Genomic DNA, 18,824 nt, shown 5'->3' on the forward strand with positions numbered 1-18,824 from the left:
GTGTCTGAGAACTTAGAGGAGGGATGGGATGCCATACAGCAGAGCTGTCGACAGACCCCATGACAAGTGGACTCGAAGCCTTAGGAGGCCGTGACCGGGCCAGGGCTCAGGGCTGCCAGGCCGGGATGTCCTGGTGAGCCGCCTCAGGAAGGGAAGGTGGGCTGGGGAGCAGGACAGGCTGGTCCAGGTCTGCCCAGACCCAGCATTTCTAGGGGTGAGATGCAGATTGGGGGGAAGGGGGCTTCTTGGGCCTGCAGGATGGCCCCTCATGCCACGCATCTACTCCCAGCGTCACTTGGCCCAGAGCACCTCCTCCCTGGAGAAAATCCCTCTTTCCTTTGAGAGCTGGCTTTCAGGGCCCACCCTGCCAGGGGCTCCCCGACACTCCCTAGGCTGGGCATGGAGGCCTTCCATCCACCCCCACCATGCCCTGTCCTCTCTTTTTAAAAAAATTAATTTATTTTTGGTCGCTTCAGCTCTTCCTTGCTGTGCTCGGGCTTTCTCTAGCTGCAGTGATTGGGGGCTGCTCTCCAGCTGTGGAGGTGGCTCCTCTCCTTGCGGACCACGGGCTCTACAGAGGGCAGGCTCGCAGCTGCGGTGCCCAGGCTTCCTTGCTCCATGAGATATGGGGTCTTCCTAGGCCAGGGATGGAACCCGTGTCCCCTGCACTGGCACGTGGATTCTTAACCGCTGGACCAGCAGGGAGGACCCTTCTTTTATTTCATCACTTTTCACGTCCAGTTGGAACAACTGGGTTCCTGTGCTCCTCTTCCATAGACCGCGAACTCCTTGAGGGCAGGGTCTGTGGCTCCTCCGTCTTGGTGTCCCCACTCCCAGGGGACCTGGCCCTCAGCGCTGCTTGAAGAAACATCTCTGAACGGAACAACATGATGTGAGACTGAAAGTGTCTTTGCGGTGGCTCGGTATGGCCACTAGGGTACCGAGTCAGTGTCCCCAGGGCCCGCACCATGATGGAACAGGGAGGCGCAGGGCCTGGGCGCTGACACACCAGCAGCCTCACTGTGTTCCTGGGACCCCTGCACAGCCTGACAGTACTGAGCCTGGCTCCCCCACCAAACCACGCCCCCTCCAAAGAGACTTTAAGATCAAGGTCAGTTTTTGGTTACTTTAATTGTAAAAACCAAGACATTTATATATAAATAAGACCGCTGTGTAAAATAGGATTCACCCTTCTACTAAAACCCTTCTCCCCACACTCAAGAAGAATATAGAAAACCCAGCAGAGATAAGAAGCACAAATCGGCATGCGGTCCCTGATGAGAAGTAAGTGGCAGGCCAGGTTTCCCTGCTGAAACAGGCCTCGCGGCGAGGGCGCTCCTGGCCCAGGCGTCTCACCGGAGGTCAGTGACACTTCCAGAAACCGCGCAGGCGCGGTTCCCGCACCCTCAGCCCCTGGTTACCAACTGCACACGTGGAGGCAAGTTGAGGGGCAGGGCCGGGGATGGGGCGGGGGGCAGGCTGCTTGGTCCTCATGCCAAAGCCAGGGGGTTGTGGAGCTGTTGGCCCGACTAGACGCAGTGGCTTGTTCAGCCCGGGGCCAGGCGGGGAAAGGGGCTTCTGGGGGTGGGGTCACCGCTTCTCCAGAAGACGAGGAGAGAGGCCTTAGTGACCCCCTAAGAGGAGAGGCTCCCTCGAGGCCATCTGCACACAGGCCCCGTCAAGACAAGAATGGGCGGACGCCTGCCCAGTGCTGGGTGTGGGAAGGCGTGGGGGCTTGGCAGGTCCCTGTGAGAAAAAAATGCCACCCCCCGCCCCTCCTTTGACCCTGTCACACACACCCCACCCCCACCCAGCCCTCCCCTGCTGCCCCCTCACATCCGGGGACTCAGCGTGAGATGGCTGCGGATGCACACGCGCGGCGCGGCTCAGGACACGGTACACAGGACAGCAAAGAAAAGATCCCAGCTTTCCTCTGGGAAAGTCAGGACCTGCCCATGGCTGCTCCCCCCTCCCAGGGGAGCAGCGTGGGGGGGGGGGGGGAAGGCCTGCGGGGGCGGGGCGGGGGCGCGGAAGGGCGGGGGGACAGCGTGTCAGGAGCACTTCCAGACACACACAGCCAGGGTGCCCCCGAAGTACAGGTAGAGGAGGTTCTTCACCTCGTGCGTGATCTCAAAGCCGAAGCCTTCGCCGATCACCACGTGCCAGGAGGAGCCGAACTTCTTGTCCATGGTCTCTTTGATCATCTTGGCAGCGCTCTGCAACGAGAGCAGGCTCGTCAGGGGCGGGCGGGTGGGAGCAGCTTGCGGGAGAGAGGGGGCGAGAGTCAGCGCCCTCGCGGGGAAAGAAGTCTCGGCAAGAGAGAGGCCGTGACTGCAGTTCAGCTCAGAACCTTCGGGTGGCCACACAGCTACCTCAGCGGTCTAAGACACCGGTGAGGCCGGCAGGGTGGGGCATCGGGCCTGAGACGGGGCCCCGGCTGGAGCTCGGAGGCTGCTCTCAGCCCTCAGTGAGCCAGCGCGCCTGAGCGCACAGTGCGCATGGAGCGATCGCCATCGTCACAGCGACGGCTCACGGCTACCTTCAGGGAGCACAGAGGCCTTCCCTGGTGCGTCTGGTGGGCTCTGGGAGAGAAGCTGGCCCTGCCTCCCTCAGCTGCGACAGCGGCGCCCCTCGTCCTTCCCAAGCTCGCTCTTTCCAGAGGGCTTGGGAGGGGCGGAAGCCCGGCCTTTGCGGAGTGAAGCCCCCAGGCTCCGGCACTTGCTGTGCACTGGCCGCGCCCTCTGCCACGCCAGGCGCCTCACCCACATCATTTCAGGACGTCTGTCCTTAGGACCACCCAGCGAGGAGGCAGCATCCTCGACCCCTGGCACAGACCGGGAAACTGGGGCCCGGCGATGAGAACTGGCCTGTCCAAGGTTAAAGGGCTAGGAAGGGGCTGGAGACTGAGATCTGAGCTTGGGCCTGCCTGGCCGGTGCACAGTGGCCAGGACCTGCCTCCCCCACAGGCTGCCACCACGCTGGGTTCCTTCCTGTTCACCAGCAGACTGATGAGTGATTTTCCTGTGTCCCTGCCTACCTGTGGTGTCGCCAGCACCTAGGACCATGCCTGGCACAGGGATGGTGTTTAACATCTTTGCAGAATGGATGAATGGATACATGAATGAATGCCTGGGCGGGCCTCTGTTCTCCACTGGGATGGAGCCAAGGGGCAAGGTAACCTATTCTGCAGCCCACGTGAGACGGGGCACGTGGACAGGGGTGTCACAGAAAGTCCCCCGGCTCTTCTCCCTCTAGCACTGGGTCAGTGCCTGAGATAGCGCCAGCCCCTGCTCTCACTGGCCTTCCCCAGGCTCTAAAAGTTTCCCAGGAAGGGTCTAGCCTGGCCCCAGCGGCACTCTGTGTAGCTGGCTGCGGGGACTGGGGCCACAGGGGTCACCCAAGACACGAGGGGCCGCACTGATGGCAATACCTCGTTGTTGTTGGAGAATTTCTCACAGGCCGTGACACACAGCTCCATGGTCTCCACGCGCATCTCCTCTGGCATGTCCGAGTGCTGGAGGCAGGGCGGGGGACAAACAGAGACAGCCTTAGCCTGTGACCTGGCTTCTGGGCTGGCCTCTCGTCCCAAGCTTAAGGCATGGGCAGAGCCCAGAGAGATGACCCGTCTGCTGATGGAACCGAGCAAGGCCTCGTGGGCTCTTACGCCCGGGGCCCCTGTGCAACCAATGCGTCCCAGCGACACACAGGGGAAGGCGGCTGGCCCAGACAGGAGCACGCTGGCCACGGAGATGCTTTACCAGCAGCCTCAGGGCCCAGCTGACTGGCTCAGATCCTGAAGAGATGGTGCAGCCGCTCTGAGGGCCCCCTGCTTTTCTTCCTGGCCCTCTCTGGGTGCCCTCCTCTCCTGGGCTCCGTCTCTGTCCTCGCCTCTTCAGCTCCTGCTCTCCAGGGATCCCGCCCTGCTCTCTGGATGCAGACATCTTCTAGGAGGGCAGGGTTCCCACATGCTCATCCTTACTTTAACCTCTTTTTGGGGCTCTGGATTCCTATGTCCAACTGCCTACTTGCTAGCCTCAGAAGTCTGAAAGAAAGCTTGATATTCCCCCACAAACCTCCGTCTTCCCCCTCTTGGTAACCGACACTGTTTTCTCTCCCACACTCAGGACAAAACAAACCCTAGCAGTCACCCTTGGCCTGCTTTCCCTCACACCCAGCATCCAGTGTGCTGCTGAATTCTATTGCTCTCCCTTCAACTTCTGTCTAGAACCCTACCGTCTTGCCATCTCTGCTCCGTGACCTGGACCCAGCCACCCTCTCTCCCTGTGTCTCTGCAGTAGCATCCTGGTTGATCTCCCCGCTTCCACTCGGGTTCCCTGAAATCCATTCTCCATCCAACAGCTGGAGGGCTCTTTCTGAAACATTAAACAGATCACCAGACTCCTACTCCTCTGCTGAAGGCTCTTCACTGTTTCCCTTTGAAGTCAGGGTGGGATCCCCGTTTCTCACTGTGGCCCCCAGGCCTGGGAGGCTGGCCCGGCTGTCATACTGACACTCACGTTCAGTGCCCCCTCACTTGGCACTCATTCCAGCCACACTGGCCTTCTGCCTGCGCCTCCCAGATGCTGAGCTTGCTCAGGCTTTCCATGCCTGCTGCTTCCCCTGCCTAGAGAATGTTCTCCAGACTCTCACACGGCGTGCTCCCTAACTTTATTCAGGTCTCTGATCAGAGAGCCCTTTCCAAAAGCCAATCTTTCCTCTCCAGCTCCTTACTTCCGCTTTATTCTTCTTCAGGGCACTTGTGACCTGAAATTATGTTCTTTAAACCTTTTTTTCACGGGGGCCAGGCTTCTGTCTTGTTCACTCCCATATCCACAGTGCCCAGAACAGCGCCCGATATGTAGTAGGCGGCCTAAGTAATTGTTGAGTGAATGAATGGATGAATGAAAGAGTGAATCACTGTGGGCGCCCCCTCCGTCTCTAGGCTGGCCAGCAGAGCCTGCCATAACCTCCTCCCAATGCTATCCTGCAGGGATAAGCTCCCCCTTGCCTCTCTCTCTCCAAGGCTCTTGGGCCTTGCCGGCCACCTGCCCCCCTCCCCCGGGCCTTACCCTGACCAGAGGGAAGGTCTGCAGTCGTTTATAATCAGCCTCATCTTTCTTCCCTTCTGTTTCTCCCATGATACTTCCACTGTGACCAGGAGGAGAGAGGGATGCTTTCAGGAGGTGCTGGGGCTGGTAATTAAGACACACCCAGGAGATTCAGGAAGCAGGCCCTGCCAGCTTGGTGGAAGCAGAAAATGTCTTTCCCCAAGGGGTGCTGTAGAAAACAGGAAAAACCAGGAGAAACGAGTTGGCTTAAAAACTATACATCACAAATTAGAAATGTCTCAGTAACAATCTGACACCTCCCCGTCTCAACTCCTCCACATCCTTTTCCAAATGGCCAGCAAGTCTGGAGACGGGAAGATGAGTCAACACGAGATGCTGGGACCCAGTTAAGAACACGCTGGTACGATGCTGCAAGCCCACACTGTCATTATCCAGACAAATACTGACTGTGGGCCAGGCCGAGGGTGGAGCCTTCAGCTTGCAATTAACGAACTTGGCTTCTCTGCTAGGCTACTATGTACATCGTTCTTGCTTCCCGGCAGAGGTGGTCAGGAAGTGAAATGTCAGGTCGTGTTCAACAGTCCTGGGCTTACGGGCAAGCAAATGCCTCCTTCTGCAGGTCCTGGCTCTAGAGGAGAAATGTGACCAGTGACGCTCTGCACCCTCCTTGGCGTGCCAGGCAGCCCGGCTCTTCTCGTCCACTCCCTCAGGCCACCCTGTCCTGTCCAGCTGGCCCAGGAGTTGGGAGGCTCAGGCCTTAGTTACTGGTCCTTCTGCTCACTAGTTATGTGGTTTTGGGCCTCAGATTCCTCATCAGTAACATAAAGGTGGTCACATCTATCTTGTGGGACTGTTACAAGAATCAAATGAGATGGCGTACGCCAGGCACATAGTAGGCACTCAGCAAACACCCAGCAAACTGTTTTTCCTTCCCTCTGGCTCCCCAGAGATTCACACAAGGATATGATGGAAAAGTTATAAAGCCTAATACACATGCATAGATTTCTTTTTTCTTTCCAAATCTTACGGAAAAACAGATGGGGCTTTTCCTTAAAAGATGGGCCTGGATCCTAAATGACTGGAAGCAGTGCTTGAAACTCAGTGTTTCTCTCTATCCTACACGTCAGTTTATCCTATAACTCAAAGAACTTTTAATCTCAGAAGTACAACTAATATAAATGAAAACGAGCCACCACATCACTAAGCCCCTTTTAACTGTCCGTATTGGACAAATGGGCGTCCCTGATGGCTCAGCAGTAGAGAATCTGCCTGCAGTGCAGGAGCCGCAGGCTTGAGCCCTGACTTGAGATGATCCCCTGGAGGAGGAGATGGCAACCCACTCCAGTGTTCTTACCTGGAGAGTCCCACAGACAAGAGGAGCCTGGCGGGCTATAGTCCACGGGGTTGAAAAGAGCTGGATAGGACTGAGTCGGTATGCAAATACAGCCAAACAATGTTATAATATTCCAGCATCGCTCACATTTCCAAATAAATTTAATTTTCACTGCACAGCCCCCGAACCCTGAGGATGCCCAGCGTAGTAACGAACAGGTAGGTAATGAAGGGTGACATCGGCTGGGTTTCCTGCGGGCTAGACACTGTTCCAAGTACTCCATGTGCATTTACTTGGCCCTGCGCCACCAACCACCCCATGAGTTAGGTCCTGCATGTAAAGGAGGCATCGCTACCCTGAAGGCCACTCAGCTACTGGGCGGCAGAGCTGGAGCTGACCTGGGATGGTCTCCGACACAGGTGATCCTAACACCGTCCTCACGTCACAGGGCCTGCACACAGCAAGCACACGAGGTGGGCGCCCACACACCTTGCTCCCTGAGGCATGACCACGAGCACGGCTCCCATGGTCCCAGCAGTGAGAAGAATGTTAGAGCGTCCCTTTTGGTGTCCCCCCGTCCAGCGCTAACTTGATCCTTGTTTGGTCAAGCCTTGAGCTTTTTGGGCACATTTTCTCTGGGCGGTGCTCTCAAGTTTACCCCCTCTCTGGTGCTGCAGAAATCCTCAGCGCTACTCCATGTGGTCGGCCCCCTCAAGCGAAGCTGGAAGCCTGGCATCACCCTCTGCCCGGCAGAGGAGGAAGATCCTCCCCCCCACTGCCCGGGTATGCTCTGGTTTCCCAGCGGACAGACGGCTCCTCTTATCTCACCATCCTGGGCATTTGTACCACCCAGATATTAGCGGTGTCTGTTTGTCTCTACATATAAGCTGACAGACGACCAAGTACGATATCGTTGTCCTTTCCGCTTGTTTCTTTATTTCACAAAAGGCAGTGAATCATCTTGTCTTTTCTCGTTCCTATTAAGGCCCCATTCCCCCCGTCCTCCTTGCAGTTATTTGGTAAAGGCCACTTTGTTGCCTCCTCCCCGACATCATCAAGGGGTGACAGAAGGTGGGGGCTACACTGATGTAAAAGGATTACATCCTTTGTATGCTTTGCTGTCTCCCGACAGTGGGAACAATTTATGACGCTGAAGCAGCTGCTTTAGGCCCCTTCCACCCGAATATTTCAATCCGATTCAATTCGGCCTCTGGGCTAACAAGTGCCAGCGTGGAGGGGAGCTCAGAGGCAACCGTGCACACGTCTGCCCTCGGGGACCTCAGGGTCCGTGACCACTGCTTGGACTCTGCTTTAGCACGTGGAATCCTGGATGAAACCACACTTCCGAGCTGTTATCAAAGCCCATTCTTCAGGAACAAAGTGGGAAAGCCACTGGGACAGTTTTTTTGGGGGGTGGGGGGTGGGGGGGACATCACCTGATAGAGAAGAGAAGATTCAAAACTATGAGGTGGGGCATTGAGGCTAGGGTACCAGCTCTAAAACCGAAAGCAGTTCTGTCCTCTTCCCTGCTTTGCAGCCTGAGGCAAGTAATTTAACCTCCTGAGCCTTGGTGTCATCCTCTGCGAAATGGGATAGTCCCACCTTGTCCTTCTCAGGGAGCTGTCATGGCCACCAAGTATCTATGCACGTGAGCGTGTGGAAACCGGAGGGCCCGCTGCACCCAGCACCGCGCTGCTCCAACTGCCACCACATTATCAGCCGGGACTTCGGCCACATCATTCGGCCACATTTATTAAAGGTCATGACTGCAAGTGGCTTTTCCTAACCTCTACACACACTTCTGGGGATCCAAAAGGGATGAGACTCAGAATGAAAAAGAACAGTTATAGACAAGGTGTCTCCAAATGTAAAAAGGTAGAATTTTTTATGACACTGTATCATTATAGTACAGCTAGAGTCATTCAGCTCCGATTTTAAAACCCTGCTGAGAGAATGTTACCCAAAATAGCACAACTCAAGTTTTAATAACCTTATCAATCTTCCATGCAAATGAGTGTGTGCCTGACAGGTCCAGGCCAGGAAGCAATTGCGTCAGGTCTAAAAGAGAGCCGTTTAATAATTTAAGTGTGCTCCTGGCCAGGGCACGCGAATCTGCAGGGTAGCAGAGCTCGACTCTCCCTGGGGCCCATCTGGGCACACAGAGCCAACATCAGCCTTGCTCCCTCTCTGCCCTTTATTCTCCTTCTCACCCAAGGCCCCTTCTGGAGGCTTACGCAGCCTCGCCCATGTCTGACGCAAGGCTTCTCCTCGGCAATGAGCTGGGCTCCTCATCTCATCATCTTGTCAAAGCCTGTGTCCTTTGTTCTTTTGTGGGCACTGACCTCAGTCACTATTCTTTTGCTTCTGAAATGTTTGGAAAGAATCCTTAAGTGGGTTAGGGGATGTGGGAAGGAGGAAGGAAAAATGAACGAATTCTGGGAAACAAGGCCAAAAGGGTCTGCCAGCAGGCGCCTCACCACCTGCTCCAGCCACTCAGCACCTGGAATAAGCTTGGTTCGTAGACCACGGCTTGCCGCCTTGACCTCTTTCCAGCATCAGAGAGATGGGAGGACATGTGTGGAGCATAGCTTTATGGTTGTGAGTACAGGATCCACAGGAAGGTCTGGTTTCACACCTCGGACTGTCTCGGATAAGTGTTTACCTCTCCAGGCCTCAGTTTTCTCATCAGGAAACTGGGTCTAAAAACAGACTCTACTTCACAGTCAATGTCAGCTTTTGTTACTGGTGCGGAAGTAAGTGTCCTTCTTTGAATCCCAGCCAACTAAACAGCGAAACGCTCAGGCAAACAAACCAATACTCCTCAAGCTCCCACTCTGTGCCGTTAGTACTAAGGCAGGAAGGAGTCACAAGGGAATTCTGCAAACACAGTTGGGCTGGGGGAGCTCTGGTGGAGTGAGTGATACATTGCTTTCACACCTGCTGTCCCATTTCATCCCAGAACAACCTGTGGGGGCAACACTCGCTCGCAGTTCTCAGACAAGGAGCCTCAGAGAGGTCTGGGGACTGGCCTGGGGGGACACAGCCAGGATCGGAATCCTTATCTACTCTTCTCTCTCCCCTGTGCTTTTCTCTCAAGTAGGAAGCAAGACAGTAACACAAACAGTGTCCATCCTTGGCAGCCAGCAGTCCAGACTCCTACCCACACAGACCTGCTGGTTCCGGCCAGAGTGAGGCCACACACACCCTCGGCACCTCGGACATCCTCCTGCCCTCCCCTGACAAGTTCGCCCTCCACCTCCTGGCAAACAAAAGGCGAGGCTCGTAAGGTGAGGGGAAAGGAACCTGAGGACTTGAAGGCATTCACCTAAGATATCAGGGGAAGTCAGGAACAATACGGACCATCTAGGTTTCACCATCAGTTTGAAATGCATCATCTACTATAAAAGAAAGTTTCAAGAGTAAGAAAGTGATGACTGCAGGATAAAGAATAATCCTCCAGAAGACAGTTCCCTTTCATGTACACAAAGGGTTTTGGTTTGTTTTTTCACATCCCCCTTATATTTTTTCATTTCACTGATGGCTGGTGAAAACTTCTGATGTGCCTTAAACCAGGGGGAGGGAGGGAAAGAAAGATGGAGAGATGGAAAGACAGAGATCAAGACATTTTCTTTATGTATAAGATGATGTAATAAACCATACTGACTCATATGGTTCTCCCTCATGGACATACCCAAGTTTGGATGCAATCCAAACACTTTAGTCAAGATACAAAGTACAACAAATAGCATTAGCTACCACAGTCATCACAGGGAACAGCTGCTTACTACAGAGAGTGGATTACTAAGTCTGTTACCCGCCCCTTCCCCACCCCCTCCTTCACACCTACTCCCCCCTTTCCCACTCAAGAGAACAGATTTGAACGTAAGTGACTAAGAATGATGTTATCACAAAAATAAACTGGAATTAGCACGGAGTTACTTTTTAAAAAAAATCATTCATAATCACTAATTACTGGTGACGGCTCACAGCCAGTCACGACTCAGCAGTGCGTCGTGAGTCCAGACAATCTTCCGGGGATGAAGGACTTGCTCTGCTCTCCTGTAGATGCCCCCAGAGCAGCATCCAGTGTCTGGCACATGGGAGAAGCCCAACAAATATCTAAACTCTAATTAAACTGTATTTCATTTGCCCCCTGGGTAGGGGGGCCCTATCAAATCCCTTCAGTAATTGAGCACTGACCTTGAGCAAGGCAACAGGATGGGTGTTTTATGTAGAGGATCTCATTTACTCCCCCTAAGAACTCCATCAGACAAGCACTATTATCCCTACTTCCCTGATGATCATTCAGGCTGAGCAAAGCAAAGTGACTTCCCACCCAGCTAATAAATGGATGAGCCAGGATACACTCAGCCATATATGACTTTCGGTTCAGTTCAGTCACCCAGTCGTGTCCGACTCTTTGCGACCCCATGAATCACAGCACACCAGGCCTCCCTATCCATCACCAACTCCCGGAGATATGACTTTAGGACTAAGCTTTTTCAACTGCTCTGCTATAAGCAAGAGAGAGTCTCTGCTTTCAAGGAGCATCCAATCTAATATGAGGGAACAACACACATACCCAAGGAACTAACTATGGTTCATGGCAGAGAACAGGAAGTGCCACCAGCCAGACACAGAACTAGAGGGAAGAGGAGAAGTCTGGAGGACAGGGGAGAGAACAGTGAGCGTTTGGTGGCAGGGGCAGCGTTTGAGTCAGACCTTAAAAGGTGAGTGGGAATCCTGACTGGTGGGCAAGGTAAGGAAGTCATTCCAGGCAGAGTGATGAGCAAACACAGTGATGTGGAAGCAGAAAGCTCAAAGGGTTTTATGGGAAAGTCCAACGGTCCAATTTGGCCAGAGGACAGAACCTGGCAAATGAGAAGAGAGGAGGCATGCCGGGAAAGAGGCTGGGATGGGGTTGTGGATGTGGAGAAGAGCCCTGAGACCCAGGGCTTAAGAAGTATGGTTATTTTTAGTGGAGAAAGAGAAGTCCTTTGGAGGTCTCCTGGGGGCTGGTGACATGGCTGTGTTTTGACAATTACTCTGGTGGACTGGGTTAACAGGAGGAGAGACTGGGGGTAGGAACACCAGTTAGGAAGCTATAGCGATGGCCTGGGTGACAGGCATTAAAAACTTGAATCAGGATGATGGCTTCAGGCATGGAGAGACTGAGATCCTTGCAGAGGCAGAAACAAAGACGTGACAATGCCTAAGTGGGATGAGCACGGCAGAGGGGCAGATAATGGCCCAGGAGGATGGTGACCTAACTGAGACAGACAGGAGAATTCAGGTAGAACAGATGGACAGACAGAGACATGGGACGCTTTGATGTTTGAATTACTGAGTTTAATTTGTTGGTGAGATATGCAAATGGAGGTATCTCCTCAGGAGCAGGGGATCACAGAATCATGGATTCCCAGGGGGAGGAGGGGAGCCCTGGTCCCAAGTCCAATCACTACATCAATACAGCAATCTCTATTCCAACCCCCACCCCCCAAAGTCTCACTAATGATGGAAGCCCAGGAGAAATATCTGAACTGGAGATGTGAATTGGAGGGTGAAATGGAGAAACAGGGTGATTCTCAGAGGGAGGGAAATGCACAGAAATATGAGACAAAGGAAGGAAGTTCATATTGTTCTCAGAATCCCCCAAGGAGATGTGCTATAGTATCCTAATTCTGTATATACTCAGGCTGGACTCCAGGGAGATTAGAGAACTTGCTAGGGTCCTGTAGCTGGGAATCCAGCTTAGGTTTGCCAAGTCCTTTTCTCCAGAAGCCTGGTGTGCTGCAGTCCATGGGGTCGCAAAGAGTCGGAGGACACAACAGAGAGCTGAACAACAACAAAGTCCTTTTCACTACACTCCAGACTTCCCATGACGATCACGTCCTCGGGGAAGTCTACAGTTGGGTCCTACATCCTGGGACGTCAGAGTCAAAGAGACCTTAGGGATCAGTCAATCTAACTTCTCATTTACAAATAGGGAAACTGAGGCCCAAAGAGGGAAATGACCAGCCTCGATTCCCAGACAGTCGTCAACTGTCCAACTCAAGCGGTCTGGGAGGAGGCGATGGTGGCCACTCGCCCAGCCGCGGGAGAAGGGGGTTACTCTGCGAAGGATGGGGGTTCAAGGTGCAGGGGAAGTCGGGTTAGAGAGGACGGGGGGACGCGAAGCTGGAGGGGATCTCAGGAGGGCCTGCAGGGTAGCGACGGCGAAACTGTCTCGACAGAGCTCGCAGGTCCCCGAAGTGATGGGGTGGGGGGGAGGATGGGGGTTGGGAGGATCTGGAACTGGGGACCAACAGGCAGGAGGTTGAGGTGGGGCCTCGGCGGTGGGCGAGGCCCCGCCCGCCCCGCAATGCCTCCCAGCCCCGCTTCGGGCCGGCCCTCCCCGCCCGCTTGCCCACCGCACCCGGTGGCCTCACCTGCTCCCGAGGGGTCCGGAGCTAAGGCCTCAGCGAGCGCACCCCCGCCAGGGTTGTCAAGGAGCGAAACAAGAGTGTCTTAGCAACAGCGAGGAAGTCCTGCCCCCTCACCGGACGTTACGGGACTCTTACTTCTTATTGGTGAACCAAGATGTCAATCAATACCGAAGGGCCCTACAACGTAAATTGTACGAAAAGAGGCGTGGCTTACAGATTGAGGAGGCGGGGCTTCACTTATAGTTGTCTTAAGTGGGCCTGAGGAGTCGGGCATAAACAGAAGTTCCCATTTTAGAGAAATTTGGAAGAGCAGTATTATCTGGAGAGTTTCTTTTAGTCATTTGAAACAGCAAATGCAACTTGTTGGTGTCCTGACACTAATAGGCCACACTTACCGCAGAAAGCGAAGAACTAAAGAGCCTCTTGATGAAAGTGAAAGAGGAGAGTGAAAAAGTTGGCTTAAAACTTAACGTTCAGAAAACTAAGATCATGGCATCCGGTCCCATCACTTCATGGCAAATAGATGGGAAAACAATAGAAACAGTGACAGACATTATTTTCTTGGGCTCCAAAATCACTGCAGATGGTGACTGCAACCATGAAATTAAAAGACGCTTGCTCCTTGGAAGAAAAGCTATGACCAACCTGCTGCTGCTGCCAGGTCGCTTCAGTCGTGCCAACTCTGTGCGACCCCATAGACGGCAGCCCACCAGGCTCCCCCGTCCCTGGGATCCTCCAGGCAAGAATACTGGACTGGGTTGCCATTTCCTTCTCCAGTGCATGAAAGGGAAAAGGGAAAGTGAAGTCGCTCAGTCGTGTGCAACTCTTAGCCTAGATAGCATATTAAAAAGCAGAGACATTACTTTGCCAGCAAAGGTCCATCTAGTCAACACTGTGTTTTTTCCAGTAGTCATGTGTGGATGTGAGAATTGGACTATAAAGAAAACTGAGCTCCAAAGAATTGATGCTTTTGAACTGTGGTGTTGGAGAAGACTCTTGGGAGTCCCTTGGACTGCAAGGAGATCCACGCAGTCCATCCTAAAGGAAATCAGTCCTGGATATTCATTGGAAGGATTGATGCTGAAGCTGAAACTCCGATACTTTGGCCACCTGATACGAAGAACTGGCTCATTGGAAAAGACCCTGATGCTGGGAAAGATTGAAGGCAGGAGGAGAAGGGTATGACAGAGGATGAGATGGTTGGATGGCATCACTGACTCGGTGGACATGAGTTTGAGTAAGCTCCAGGAGCTGGTGATGGACAAGGAAGCCTGGTGTGCTGCAGTCCATGGGGTTTCAAAGAATTGGACACGACCGAGGGACTGAACTGAACTGAACAAAAGCCTAATATAAAGTAACATCATGTGGGGCTTATGCATGAGTACTGCGCCTGATTCTCTCCACAGTTCTTTTAGGTAATAGTATTCATAACCACATCCATATGAACTAAGGTTCAGAGAGGTTACATAGTTTATAAAAGGAAAAAAATAAAGGTTAAGTTCCTGGAGAAGGAACCCAGGGCTCTTGCACTGCAGCACACCCTCATAGAGCTGCCTCAACCTGGTCCGTAGGAGACTCTGTAGCATCTGACTTAAAGATATAGCTGTCCAGAGCCTGCCTTTTCTTTCCCTTAGGAGAAATTAATCTGAATGTATTAGTACAACTAGGAAGAAAGGAAAGGGGGTAAGGGAGAGAACCCCGCAGATTCAAGGTTTTGATTGGTGGAGCAAAGGGTCAGTGAAGTACTTCATATTTTAAACATTTACTCTCTCATGATGGGTACTCTGGGTGGATCTCCACTTCACATTCTTTGGCACTTTCGGGGAACTCAGCCCTCGCCAGGTGCTGATGATTCAGAGAGGAATAAGATGGGGACCTTGGTCCCAGAGCAAGCATCGTCCAGTGTGGGGAAAGACATGTCAACAAATAGACACAGAGTAATTCATTCTGCCTGAATTCTGATGGAGGAGTGGGCAAGGTCCTGGTTCTCTCCAAGGAGGGAGTAACTAACTCAAAGGAGGTGGTGTTTGAGTTGACTGAGTCTACCGTGACTAGTTGGCTAATGAAGGTGGGATAGCAGAGTTCACTGGGGACTTCTGGTGGCTCCAGGAGGCCTGGGTAGAGTATGAGGGGGTAGTGAAGATTGGAGGTGAAGATGCAGGGAGGTAGGGGTTTTTGTTTGTTTGTTTTTGGCTGCTCTGCACGACTTGTGAGATCTTTGTTCCTCGACTGGGGATTGAACTCAGACCACAGCAGCAAAAGTGCTGAGTCCAAACTACTGCACTGCCAGGGAACTCTGGAAAGTAGGGTTTTGAATGCCAGCTCAGGGAGGTGAGGTGAGAGTGGGGAAAGTAGCTGCTGGAGGGTTGTAGGTAGGGCAGAAACATGGGAAGACTTGAGTTATGGATGATTACTTGGATGGAGAAGATGGCAGACTGGATTTGGAATAGGTAGGTGAAGGCAGGCGCAGCAGGTTTAGTTTTGAGACTTGCAAGTGTAAGGTTCCCTAGGCCTTTGGCGACTCCCAGCTTGCCTCCCTGGTGTGTTCTGGGGTCCGCAGAACATCTGATTCAGCCTCCAGATTCTCCCAATCCTCTTTGCCAAGTTCCTCCAGGAGACGGAAGGTGGCCTTTGAGGGGGATGAAGCTCTTGCTTCCGCCTCTCATCCAAACTTCTCCCCAAAGGGGTCCACGTTTTCTGTCTTCTCTTTCTCACCTCCCATTCATTCTGCAGCCCACTACAATCTGGCTTCCACTCCCACGATTCCACCAAAATTCTTTCTTCCATGGTTACCAGTGACCTCCTGAAGAGCAGAATACAATAGACCCTTGTAGTCTTTATCTTACAGGACCCATCCACTTTGCTGGGGTAAAACTGTCGACTAAACTCATCTTCAAACAAGGCTGCAGAGCCAGCAAACTGACAATGATTCCATTGTCAATGTCCCTGTAGATTCTGATGGCTCCTGTGCTTCTCTCTCCAGATTAGGCTTCTCCTTGGAGTGATAGGGCTAAATATCCAGCTGCCCCTTGACCGTCTCCACCAGAACGTCCCACAAACCCTCTATACTCAGTGTAAACTGAATCCATCATCTTCCTCCAAACTCCTCTCCCGCATCCCCATCTTGATCAATGGCATTAACCCCACTCCCAGTTGCCTCCATCAGGAATCAGGGAATCCAGGACTTCCCTGTTGGTCCAGTTGTCAAGAATTGTCCGCCTACAAGTGCAGGGGACGCGGATTCAATCTCTGATGGGGGAACTAAGATCCTACGTGCCTTGTGAGGCAACCAAGCCTGCCAGCCACAATTACTGAACTCACATGCGCTGGAGCCCCTGAGCTGCAACTAAGACCTGACGTGGCCAAAAATAAATAAATATTTTAAAATAATAGAATAAAAAATAAATCAGGGAATCTTGTCCTTCTCCCTTCCCATGAGCATCACCCACCTGAAATCAATCACGAGCCTTCTGATTCTGACTCCTGTGTTCTGCTTACAGCCCCTTCTGATGGCACTCCTCATAGACACAGGACCACCATCCCACCTGTATTATTGCAACAACCTCCTGCTAGGAATGCCTGACTGCAGTCTTGCCCTTCTCTGATCCACCCTCCATACCATACCATAGTCAGCGTGATACTGCTAACACCCAAATTTTAGCACTACATTTCTCTCTCTCTCTCTCTCTCTCTCTCTCTCTCTCTCTCTTTTTAAATGTATTTCTTTATTTTGGCTGCACTAGGTCTTAGTTGCAGCATGTGGAATCTAGTTCCCTGACCAGGGCTCAAACCCAGGTCCCCTGCATTGGAAACTAGTCTTAGCCACTGGACCACCAGGGAAGTCCCTCCCTTCCTCTCTTTAACAACTGCTTCCCTCCCTCCACGGTTGCCCATTGCCTACCAAATGACATCCAAATGGCCTGGCATTTGAGGCTGGCCCCCACCATGGTGTGGCCTGTGGGCACCTCCAGCTCCTCTGTGCTTTATGCCCAAGCCACCCCAGCTCCCGTGGTTCTCCATACACCCCACGCCGTTCCTCACCTCCCTGCATCCTCTCTGCCCACATTCTGCCACTACCCATCCCTCCTTTTGACTCTAGTAGCCCATGCATTTTTGGTCTTCTCTGGCACATGTTTGGATCCTGTCACTTGCAACCAGAAAAGTCCTCTGTACTCCCGTCTCATCCAGGGCACGTGCCTGTTACTGCTCGTCTCCACTGTTTTCTACTTGATTTCAATTCTCCGTCCTTCCCCGTGAGCTTCCTGAGAGCAAGGACTTTGTCTTGTTCATCTCCACATTGCTGTGTTTCACACAGGACCTAGCAGAGACTAGGTGCTTAGTAAATGTTTCACAAATACATGAGGTAGATAGGATCCTACCCTGCTTCTTCAGACTCAGCTCACATCGATCCCTGAGATCCAGCCTATGTTCTGGCTGAACCCTTTCATGCGCTACCCCTGCTGTTTAGGAGGGTTACTGATGGGCACCCTGGAATCAGCAATTGCATTGGCTGCAAGTCACAGATAATGGGAAAATCGTGATTTAAGATGACATACATTTGTTATTCTTACAGTTCTGGAGTCAGAAGTCTGAAATGGGTCTCAATAGGCTGAAATCAGGAGTCCCCAGAGTTGTGTTCCTTCCTGAGTCTCTGCAGAAGGCTATTTCTTTCCCTTCTCCAGTTTCTAGAGACTTCCTGCCTTCTTCTGACACGGACTCTTCAGCCTCTTTATTTCTGAGGACCCCTATAATTACCTTGCGCCCAACCAGATAATCCTCATTAATCTCTTTACCTCATGGTCATCTGATTAGCAGCATTAATTCTATCCACAAACTTATTTCCCTCTGCCACATGAGAACATAGTCACAGGTCCTGGAGGATCACGATGTGGACATCTTTTGGGGAGGGGCACTATTTTACTCCCTATAGTCAGTATGGGTAAAATTTTCACACATAATTGGAAAGAATGTCTATTCTGTAGTTTCTCTGTTAGGTCAAGTCTGTTTACCGTTTTGTTCAGATGTTCTATTAGTTCAGTTCAGTCTCTCAACTGTGTCTGACTCTTTGCCACCCCATGGACTGCAGCATGCCAGGCTTCCCTGTCCATCACCAATTCTTGGAGCTTGCTCAGACTCATGTCCATCGAGTCAATGATGCCATCCAGCCGTCTCATCCTCTTTCGTCCCCTTCTCCTCCTTTCCCAGCATCAGGGTCTTTTCAATTGAGTCAGTTCTTCACATCAGGTGGCCAAAGTATTGGAGCTTCAGCTTCAGCATCAGGACTGATCTCCTTTAGGATGGACTGGTTTGATCTCCTTGCTGTCCAAGGGACTCTCAGGGGTCTTCTCCAACACCACAGTTCAAAAACACCAATTCTTCAGCACTCAGCTTTCTTTGTAGTCCATTGGAAGGACTGATATTGAAGCTGAAACTCCAATACTTTGGCCACCTGATGCGAAGAGCTGACTCATTTGAAAAGACTCTGATGTTGAGAAAGACTGAGGGCATGAGGAGAAGGGGACGACAGAGGATGAGATGGTTGGATGGGATCACCGACTCGATGGACGTGGGTTTAGGTGGACTCTGGGAGTTGGTGATGGACAGGGAGGCCTGGCATGCTGCAGTTCATGGGGTCGCAAAGAGTTGGACACGACTGAGTGACTGAACTGAACTGAACTGAACTCACATCCATACACGACTATTGGAAAAACCATAGCTTTAACTAGACAGACCTTTGTTGGCAAAGTAATGTCTCTGCTTTTTAATATGCTGTCTAGGTTGGTCATAGTGTTTCTTCCAAGGAGCAAGCATCTTTTAATTTCATGACTGCGGTCACCATCTGCAGTGATTTAGGAGCCCAAGATAATAAAGTCTGACACTGTTTCCACTGTTTCCCCATCTATTTGCCATGAAGTGATGGGACTGGATGCCATGTTCTTAGTTTTCTGAATGTTGAGTTTTAAGCCAACTTTTTCCCTCTCCTCTTTCACTTTCATC

The 18,824-nt window shown here is 52.2% G+C and overlaps 1 protein-coding gene across 1 annotated transcript; it reads right to left on the reverse strand.

The window, feature by feature from the left end:
- DNAL4 (dynein axonemal light chain 4) lies at positions 1,107–12,927 on the reverse strand. The gene is made up of 4 exons (XM_018048779.1): positions 12,831–12,927; positions 5,070–5,277; positions 3,431–3,514; positions 1,107–2,216 (listed from the first exon to the last, which is right to left on the reverse strand). The coding sequence occupies exons 2-4, from the start codon at positions 5,136–5,138 to the stop codon at positions 2,052–2,054; spliced, it is 318 nt and encodes a 105-aa protein (XP_017904268.1). The 5' UTR covers positions 5,139–5,277; positions 12,831–12,927; the 3' UTR covers positions 1,107–2,051.

The sequence above is a fragment of the Capra hircus genome, chromosome 5 (assembly GCF_001704415.2).
Source record: "Capra hircus breed San Clemente chromosome 5, ASM170441v1, whole genome shotgun sequence".
NCBI classification, from domain to species: domain Eukaryota; kingdom Metazoa; phylum Chordata; class Mammalia; order Artiodactyla; family Bovidae; genus Capra; species Capra hircus.

Bases quoted from the DNA above. Each gene is read 5' to 3' on its own strand.
- DNAL4 (XM_018048779.1), bottom strand. From the start codon at position 5,138: ATGGGAGAAACAGAAGGGAAGAAAGATGAGGCTGATTATAAACGACTG. The intron at 3,515-5,069 runs GTAAGGCCCGGG...CCCTGCCTCCAG, and splicing joins AGACCTTCCCTCTGGTCAGG to CACTCGGACATGCCAGAGGA. The intron at 2,217-3,430 runs GTATTGCCATCA...CTCTCGTTGCAG, and splicing joins AATTCTCCAACAACAACGAG to AGCGCTGCCAAGATGATCAA.